General features: G+C 50.5%; 1 protein-coding gene across 2 annotated transcripts in view; it reads left to right on the top strand.

The window, feature by feature from the left end:
- Scly (selenocysteine lyase) overlaps positions 1 to 8,589 on the top strand; it is a 21,314-nt gene extending 12,725 nt beyond the window's left edge. For both annotated transcript variants that reach the window (XM_028755389.1, XM_028755388.1), the window contains exons 8-12: positions 3,123 to 3,159; positions 4,687 to 4,770; positions 5,194 to 5,293; positions 6,726 to 6,801; positions 7,610 to 8,589. In XM_028755389.1, coding sequence (XP_028611222.1) covers positions 3,123 to 3,159; positions 4,687 to 4,770; positions 5,194 to 5,293; positions 6,726 to 6,801; positions 7,610 to 7,763 — 451 coding nt within the window. In that variant the 3' untranslated portion in view covers positions 7,764 to 8,589. The remainder of the gene's footprint in view (positions 1 to 3,122; positions 3,160 to 4,686; positions 4,771 to 5,193; positions 5,294 to 6,725; positions 6,802 to 7,609) is intronic.
- Positions 8,590 to 9,638: the final 1,049 nt, after the last annotated feature.

Below are 9,638 nucleotides of genomic sequence, written 5' to 3'. Positions count from 1 at the left end.
GAGAGAGAGAGAGAGAGAGAGAGAGAGAGAGAGAGAGAATAGAAACCAGACACCAGGAAATAGAAAACTGGATAGAGCATCAAAGACCTCTGAGGCCATCAGAAATGGTGTGATGCATGCACCGTTGATCTCCTCAAAGGAGAAAACAGGACAGGGCTAAAAATGTCACTTGAGGGAATAGAGCTGGCCATAGCGGTGCATGCCTTTAATCCCAGCACACAGGAGGCTGAGGTAGGTGGAGCTCTGTGAGTTCGAGGCCAGCCCAGTCTACAGAGAGTTCCAGGACAGCCAGGGCTGCATAGTGAGACCCTGTCTTTAAAAAAAAAAAAAAAATCAAAACCAAAATGATGATGATGGTGATGAAGATGATAGTGATGGAAAACCAGCCTCTCAAATTTAGTAAGAGACGTAAGCACCGATCCAGAAAGCTAGAGACACAGAACAAACAAGCAAAAAGCCAAGATTAAACCCAAAGAAATGTATGCCAAGACATTTAAATGTGTAACAGTGGAAGATAAACTCTTGAAAGCAACCAATGTGTAACAGTGGAAGATAAACTCTTGAAAGCAACCAGGGACAGACGACATCTGATGGACAAGAGGAAAGCGCTTTGAGTGACACGGGCTTCACATGGTCGTGCACCGTGTAGAGAGAGGGAGAAGAATCAAACTAGAATCTCACACCTGGTGAGCAGATCTTCAGGGCTGAAGAGGAAATCAAGGTGTGGCCAGATGAAGAGAAACTGAGAGAAGCTGAGAAAAAAAAAAGAGTAGGCAGCCCTTCTCCTCTTGGACTTTTCTTGAAGTTTAAAAAAAAAAGATTGGATGGCTTAAGAAAGATTAGAACAGTGTCTGATGGGGTTATCAATGTATATAAAGTGAACGTTTAAAATGGTGTGTAAGGAAAAGCCGTAGAAGAAGGGGTATTCCCACATATGTCTGGCATTTATAGGGAGGATTCACATACCTCAAGCTAGTCTTGAACTCTGACCCTCCTGTCCCTGCCTCTCAAGCACTGGTTCTACGGGCATCTTCCACCTGACTATATCTCATTTGAGCAGGTAAAATGATAAAATCAATAGGCTGAAGTTTTCAAATACATAGTGACATATAATATATTAATATAATGCATACAATATCTACCACCTGGGGAGGGTGGAACTTTACAAAGAGATAAATAGTTATATCCCAAAATTAAAATTTAAAAACTGTGGAGTACCCCCACAAAAGCAAACAGGAGGGTCTGGAAGTGTAGCTCAGTGGTAGGACACTCACCTAGAATATATGAGGCTGCGGTTTGGGTAGTACCACAAAAAAAATGGGGGAAAGCAGGTTCAAGCCTTACTGCCTTAGTTTATTTTCCTGTCTCTATGTTATACTTTGGCAAAAGTGGCTGGAGGGAGGAAGGGTTTCTCCTGGCTTACAGTTCAAGCAGTCCATTATGGTGAGAAGTCCAGGCAGCCAGAGTTTGTCACATCACATCCTCAACCAGGAAGCAGTGTGATGACTGCATGCAGCTGCTCTGTCCCCTTTCTCCACATTCACAGTCCAGGATCCCAGCCAGAGAATGACGCCGCCCACAGTGGGCGGGCCTTCCCACCTCAATTAATGTAAAGAGATAATCTCTCCAGGTATGCACAGAGCCTCATCTCTTAGATTCTAGACCCTATCAAGGGGGGCAATTGATACTAACCATCACAGCTGCCATTTCAATAACGATGTCAAATGCAAATGATATAAACACATCGCATAAAAGATTTTTATGGGCTGGAGAGATGGCTCATCTCTCCAGTGAAAAGCACTTCCTGTTCTCAGAGAAGACCCAAGTCTTCTTGACTGGATCCCAACCATCTGTAACTCCAGCTCCAGGAGATCCAGTGCTCTATTCTGGTTTCTGGGGCACCTACACTCATGTCCGCATACCCACCACCCCACCCTCAGACACACATTTACACAAAGCTTAAAATAAATCCTTTTTAAAAAGATACTTCAAATATATCAGAGAGAGACCACCTGAATGAAGGGAAGCAGAGAGGGAAGCAGGCGTGGCTTTCTAATCCTAGCTACAGTGGACACTAGAGCACAAGGCAGAGAAGACGCGGTGTGGGTGTGGCAGAAGCTCAGGCCACCAAGGAGCACGTGCAGGGATGGGCAGCATTGCAAGTAGAACAGGATAGAAGGGAAAGAAGAAACAGCTGTCTGAGAGCTCAGTGGTGGGCTTGTCAAGCATTCCTGAGGCCCTGGTTTACTCTCCAGAGAGGAAGGAGGAGGGGGAAACCCCACAGTTACAGCTGGAAACCGGAGACTGCGCTCTCAACAGTGGCTTGATCCACTAGACAAAGTCAAGGAGATGGAAATCTCCGTTAGTACCTGAGCCAATGTGCTTATCACATGGGGTCACCTGGGGGGACCTCTCCACCCAACAACAGCCCTGGGAGCTGGGATCACTTGCCCTCCTTTAAGCAGACATCGGGGCAGTTAAAAATGGAAACTTACAGTGTGTGCTCTCTAGCCACTGGTGCCTGAAGCAAATTCCAGGAAACAGAAAAATCTCCAAACAACCGTAAACAAGAAACACTCTTCTAAACAATGGAGTGGCACAGGTCAGAGTCGATTAAGCAAAGGCAGTGAGCTGAATGAAAGTGAAAGCACAGTTTAGCAGACTGAAAGGAAAGTGTATATCCTAAAATGACTAAAAACAGCTGAGAAGAAAAAAGATGTGAAGCAGGGGCCTAAGCTCCTGTATGAGGAACCAGAAAGCGGGGAGCAAGATGAGCCCTGGAAGTATAAGAAATTCCAGCCAGGAAAACAGATCAATGAAGTCAAGAGAGATTCTTTAAAACAAACAAACAAAACCTCTAACCCTAGTGCTTGGGTGGTAGTAACAGAAGAACCGGGAGTTCAAGGATAGTCCTGTGTATACATACATACCTCAGGGAAGAAAGGATTTATTTGAACACACAGTTCTAGGTTATAGCCTGTCATAGCAGGGGAGTCAGGGCTACAGGGACTTGAAACAGCTGGTCACATCCCATCTGCCGTCAGGAGCGGAGAGCAATGAATGCCTGCATGCCTGGTACTCGGCAAGCTTTCTTACACCACACCATGCCTTGTCTCTCACAGGACCGAGAACACGCCCATGATTGCTGGCCTTGGGAAGGTAAGTCTGCTCACCCTGGGCAGGTACCATGACACCATGAGTGTACTATTGATGGAAAGCCTGGAATTTTCTCGGCGAGGCAGGAGAACCAGAGCCAGATGTGGTGCACTCATGTAGTCTCAGTACTTGGGAGGTAGAGGCAGGAGGATGAGAAGTTCAGGAGACTTTTGTTCTTTGAGGTAGGGCGAGTTGCTCCTGCTTAGCAGTTAAAAGGAAAAACCTAGGCCAGGGAGATGGCTCTGTGGTAAAGGTGTCCAACCTGATGATCTAAGTTTGATCCCTGAAGCCCTCATGGTAAGAAGACAGAACCAACCCAGATACTTGTCCTCTGACCTCTGCATGCACTGTGCCATGTGCGTTTGCGCGCACAAGCTAAATAGAATCATTTTAAAGGAGAAACGCTTTAAGTCTCTTCCCAAATGAGAGATGGCGATGCTGGCCTTATTGCATATAGTCAGGCCTGCTGGTCCCTGTCTAGCCAAATGGTGTGAGGTACCCAGGTCAGGTGTGGGACTCTTGGCCTGGCTCCTCGGGAACCTGTGCTTTGCTAATCCTTCAGGAACTTGACTGTGCAGGGATAGTCACATTGCCTCAGGAGGGAAGCAGAGAGAGATGGGCGTGCCCAGCTCAATCTCTTTTCATTCAGCCCAGGGCTCCAGCCCATGAGAGGGTGCTGCTAACATTCTGGGTGGGTCTTCCCTCTAAGTCTTTCTGGAAACACCCTCGAAGACAACACACCCATAGTGTGTTGCCATAGCGACTCTAATGCCAATCATCCCAAACCACACAGGTCCCTCCACTTTCTCTGTCATCCTGAGGTGGCTCCCACTTTCTAGTCCCTCACTCACAAGGCTGGGAGACCCCTTAGGGCTCCTGGTCCTCATCCATGGATCTGAGACAGCAGCTGTGGCTGTCTCTTCTTCCTATGGGGTGCCAATGTGTCTCTGTCCATTTTCATGGCCCACAGCACTGGAAAAAGTAATCCTTGGGCATCTGCCATGGTTTCTGTGGGCCTCTGGAACAGCAGTTAGCATAACCCTTACATATCACAGCGGGTCATCTCAGCCCTTAGTAGAGCTAATGATATGCTCACCAGGCTCATACATTCTTATTCTGCCAGCCTAGGGCTTCTGTGAGTAATCTTCACCAAGGCAGGCAGCTGCCGAGAAGACATGCTATCTTCCCCTGCCTGTGCAAACGCCTATTCTCCCATGACTATCTCCTTGGACTGTCAGGGACCTGAGGACCTGTGCACTCCCTTCTTAGGAGAGAGCCTGCTGACCTAGTTTTGAAGGAATGATACTCCTTAAGAGGCGAGATTCCCTCAGGGTGTGTTTGCTGTTCTGCCTGTGACACCAGGATGAGGCCTGTAGGAAGTGACCCTGCTGAGCACGTGGGGCAGCTTGGCAGGGCTTGCTGGAGCATTCTGCAGAGGCATAGCAGGGTCTGGGAAGGCCGTTTATAACTGTCTGGTCTCTGATCCCGGGAGACCCACACTGTCCCACACTGTCCTGTGTCTCTCCACAGGCTGCTGATCTGGTGAGCGAGAACTGTGAGACTTATGAGGCCCACATGAGAGACGTCCGGGATTACCTGGAGGAGAGGCTGGAGGTAAGAGGGTGAAAGGCCAGCCCTGAAGCTTTGTCTGTGCACCTGGAAGGCATCTGAGGGTGGGACAGTGCAGGCAGCATGGTCACACCAGACACTATCTCCCTGTGGATGAAACTCAGTCTGGGGACCTGGGGAAAGAGAGGGCAGAACTGGGCTGGAAGTTAGCTGGCATCAGAAACCCCAAAAGGGAACCCTGTATCTTTCTCAGACATGTGGTTGTGTGTGAAAGGTGAACACATTATGTTCACTTGGGCTAGCTTTAGTGTCCATAGTCTACTGTATAGCTGTCATAAGATAAACACACACTGAGACTCAGTTTCCAAAAAAGTCTAGATATCAAACAGTTGATGGGAGAGGGTGACTTTGAAGTGCTCACTGACTAATTCATGGTGTGTGTGTGTGTGTGTGTGCTGTTATTTTTAGGCTGAATTTGGGAAGAGAATCCATTTGAACAGCCGGTTTCCAGGAGTGGAGAGGCTCCCAAACACCTGCAACTTTTCCATCCAGGGGTCCCAGCTTCAAGGTGACTACTTAATCCCCACAGATGTTGGGGAGTCATGGGTTTGGGTCTGATCCAGGTCCTGCTCCTGCCCTTGAGTGCTCCCAGGACAATGCAGTTGACATTAGCAGGGTCTAGGACATTTGCTGGGGACACTGGTTAGTGCAGCCAGGGTGCAGAAAGCAGACTGTGCCCAGGCCAAGCCAAAGAAAATCAGTCCAGGCTAGACAAGCTTGCCTGCTTCCACTCAGTCAAGACAAGACAATCCAGAGGCCATGTGACAGGTGGCTGAAGGCAAACTGCAGGATTCCGAGTTTGGGTGGCATCTTCCTGGGAGCACTTAGCTCCGCTTTCCCAGTTCCCAGACCTGGTGGCTCAGAGCATACAGGAGCCACATCTGCAGGTGGCTTTTGACTTCTCCTACTCTTCCTCTTCCTCCTCTTTTTCTTCTTCTTCCTCCTCCTTCTGCTCTTCCTCCTCTTCCTCCTGCTCCTCCTGCTCCTCCTGCTCCTCCTGCTCCTCCTCCTCCTCCTCCTCCTCCTCCTCCTCCTCCTCCTCTTCTTTTGCCTTCTTCTTCTTTCGAGACAGGGTTTCGCTGTGTAACCTTGACTGTTCTGGAACTCACTCTGTAGATCAGGCTGGCCTCAAACTCAGAGATCCGCCTTCCTCTGCATCCTGAGTTCTGGGATTAAAGGCGTGCATCACCACTACCAGGCTAAGATATTTATTTATTTGTTTATTTATTTACTTATTTATTTAAACGTATATAGGGGCTGTGTGCATGAATGCCTGCAGGCCATAATATTCCAATATACATGGTCATGAGCCACCACCATGTGGTTGTTAGGAACTGAGCTCAGAACCTCTGGAAGAGCAGTCAGTGCTCTTAGCCACTGAACATCTCTCCAGCCCTTAGCTTTTGACTTCTTGGAGCCTGATGTCCTGATGAGACATGATGGGACCTAAAGCCCATGATTGACAGGAGGAAGCAGTTTTGCTCTTTCTCCCCCCAGACCCTCTGTGGAGGAAGCTATTCTCCAATTGTGCCCAGGGATGACCTCTGTTAATCTCAGGGTGACAGGGATTTTTTGAGTTTAACTACACCAGCATCTCTGGAGCTTTAGGGTTTAACCTGGGCTTGTGAGAAGAGCACAATGTGCCCTGGGTGAGCACAGCAGTAGGTAGCCACCCTCAGCACTACCTGGCACCAAGCCTGCAAGCAAGGCAGCCTGGAGGAACCCCAGTGCCCTTTCAGTGGCTGGCTAGAGCACCATTTCAAAGCCAGCCTTAGGAGGCAAAAGAGGGTTGGCCTTTCTGTAGCTGGAGGAAGTAGTTTTCCTGGAGTTCTTCCCTGCACTGGGATTCAGTGGTGGTGGCAGGGAAACAGAGCCAGAAGGCTGGGAGGGCTGGGAGATGGCTCGAGTCCTGCATCTGAGGACACATGCTGTCTTCACAGGGTACATGGTCCTTGCACAGTGCCGGACACTGCTGGCCAGCGTGGGAGCTTCATGCCACTCAGATCATGAGGACCGGTGGGTATTCTTAGCTACTCCCAACTCTCAGGTGGAGGCAATGGTGATGTGGGGCCGAGCCCCTGAACTACAGACTCGGAAGAGGGGAGCAGATCCCTGTGGATCGGAGTGAAGGGATAAATGGGCTTGGCTCTGGGGACAGCAGTCAGCAATCAGGACCTGGTCCAGAGCTGGTGGGACGGTTCAGTGGGCATGTGAATGGTCCCTGCTCTAACCAGGAGAGAACAAGGACCAGGCTCACAGGGATCAGTGGTTCACAGAAGAGAGAAAGGACCTAGGAGGGCACACAGTGCCAGGAGTGCAGCACCTGATGGCCAAGGCTCCCTTAGAAGCAGGGAGAAAGAGGCCAGTTGGGGAGCAGGGTCAAGTAGGAGGTACAGATGAGAAGGACACATGGGCTCCCCTGATTAAGCATCAATGCTAAGATGGCGTTGATCAAAGAATGTTTACCAAGACCCCAATACAGGAAAGGCCCAGGAGCCAGGCCTCAGTGCAGAGCTGGACATAGTTGGTAGATGCATGGGAGGAAGGCGTTAAGGGCTGGAAAGCAGTGTGGTTGCCCATGTGAAGCACAAATGGGTACTAGAGAGAAATGGAGAGTGATGGGGGAACCTTACCTATGAGTAGGCTTGGAGGAATGTTTGAGCCAGGGAGTTTGGGGACAGGAGGACTCGAACCAATGTCAACAGGCCAGGTAGGTAGGCACTGAGCAAATACAGCATATCCTCAGCTTGAGGGTCTGGCTGAGAGGTAGGAGCACAAAGGGAAGCATGTTCTCAGCTGCAGTGGATGCTGTCGCCCTCTGCAGGCCATCCCCAGTGCTGCTGAGCTGTGGTATTCCCGTGGACGTGGCCCGGAATGCAGTCCGGCTCAGTGTGGGCCGCAGTACCACCCGGGCTGAGGTGGACCTCATCGTGCAGGACCTGAAGCAGGCCGTGGCCCAGCTGGAAGGCCCGGCCTAGAGCTAGCAGCTGCTCTTTCCCTCAGTGTCCAGCTGGACTTTGGCCACTCAATCCATAGGAAACCGCTTGCAAAAGCCCCTGGTCTCTAAGCTGCCCCTTCTCAAGAGCCGCACTGAGTCGACTTGTGATGAGGGGCTGCCCACCGCACAGAATCCCACTCCAGCACCCATCCTTACAGGCTCAGGACAGCCGTGTCACATAGGACTTCCCCCTGTCACCTTCTGACAAAGGCCACAGGGGAATAGGACTATTCCAGTTATCAGGCAACCTGCCAGGATTGTCTGACCCCAGAAGGCACCTTGGCCAGAAGACAAAATCCAGGTCTTGCTCCAGGGTCATTCAGCTGCTAGTGTGAGAATAGGAAAGTTGATTTCGTCTCCACCCAAGGCCTCCCAAGCACACCCACAGACACACCCCTCCCCATTGCAGCCCGGCCTCTCCTCTGCCCTCAGCCTGCCACTGCCTGCCTGCCTCCCTGGCCTGATGGTCCAGATGAGGTCTCATGCCTTGTTCCCAGAGGTCACAGTTCACCCTGCCTTCTTCTCAGGGATCCACCTCCAGCGGGGCTGCCCGGAGGCTGGTGCCTGATCTCAGGCTTTGCCAAAGTGGGAAGTCTGAGCCTTTCTCACTCAGATTCTATTTTAATTTTATTTGCAAAAGCTTCTGTCATCTTGAGGATGTGTGGCACACATCGTACAAAGGTTTAAATAGGAATGTCTTCTTGGAGGATGGTTTTAGTGTGTGGGTCTGTGGTCCAAAGGATGACGCAACACGTGAAAACAGTTGTCAAAAATTAAACGAGCTAATGAAAGATGTTTGCACCTGCTGAGGTGGCCTGGGTTTTTTCTGGTGGTGGTGGGAGATTCTCTGTCTTGCTGCTCACAAGGCTGATGTATGCTCGTCTGTCTGTCTGAGCCAAAGGAGACTGCTTACAAGGCTGATGTATGCTTGTCTGTCTGTCTGTCTGTCTGTCTGTCTGAGCTGAAGGGAAGGAGGTTTCTGATGTAGCCTGAGGTTGGTCAGCATCTTCCTGTGGCACCAGAGTGACCCCACACTAGTTTCCCCAGCCAAGGACCATGGATGGTCCAGACTTCCAAGAGTGTTGTGGCCAGAGGGGGCAATGTGGGGCTGTGGGGTCATCCTATCACCTTAGAAGCCTTTACCACCCAGCAGCCACTGGAAGCTCATTCCGTATCAGTGCTGAGAAGAGTCAAGGTCTGAGTTTCAGATACAAACCAGCCAGGCATAGTTGCATGCACCTTTAATCCCAGCAACAGAGGTGGAGACAGGCAGACCACTGTTCTCTGTGAGTTCCAGATCACAACTTAGACCCTGTCTCAGGTAAACACACACACACATAAACACAGAGAATCTGTCTCCCTCTCTCTCTCTCTCTCTCTCTCTCTCTGTGTGTGTGTGTGTGTGTGTGTGTGTGTGTGTGTGTCCTGGGTACCTCAGGTGATGGCATTTAGACCCTAAGGTTATTGCAGTGGGTCTATTCTTCAAAGAGAATTGAGACATCTCCTGCATGGCCTGCTAGTCTATCACTGAAGTATTTCCTGGGGCAGGTTTCTGAGCCTGAGTGGACTGTAGCTGTGAACGCTGCTGGCTGGCTGAAGACCCATCCCAGCCAGGAGCCCTGCTGAGGGGTGCTCTCACTTCACTCTGTAGATGATAGGGCCCCAGCTGCTCAGTGGCATCTGCTGGCCTGACTTGCATACCCCTTCCTCCAGGCCTGCACTCTCCATGCTTGGAAGCTCCAGGCACCCAGCCCGAGTTGCTTGGGCCAAGCTTCGAGGGCCAGTCCCCAGAGCCTGCCCCCCTGTTGCTGTCTCCCATCTGCCCCGGGAGCTGCTTATCAGGTAACCAGAGCCC

The sequence above is a fragment of the Grammomys surdaster genome, unplaced genomic scaffold (genome assembly GCF_004785775.1).
Source record: "Grammomys surdaster isolate TR1022 unplaced genomic scaffold, NIH_TR_1.0 126059, whole genome shotgun sequence".
NCBI lineage: Eukaryota > Metazoa > Chordata > Mammalia > Rodentia > Muridae > Grammomys > Grammomys surdaster.
Note: the sequence above shows the minus strand (reverse complement) of the source record. Positions and strands in the feature narration are given on the sequence as shown.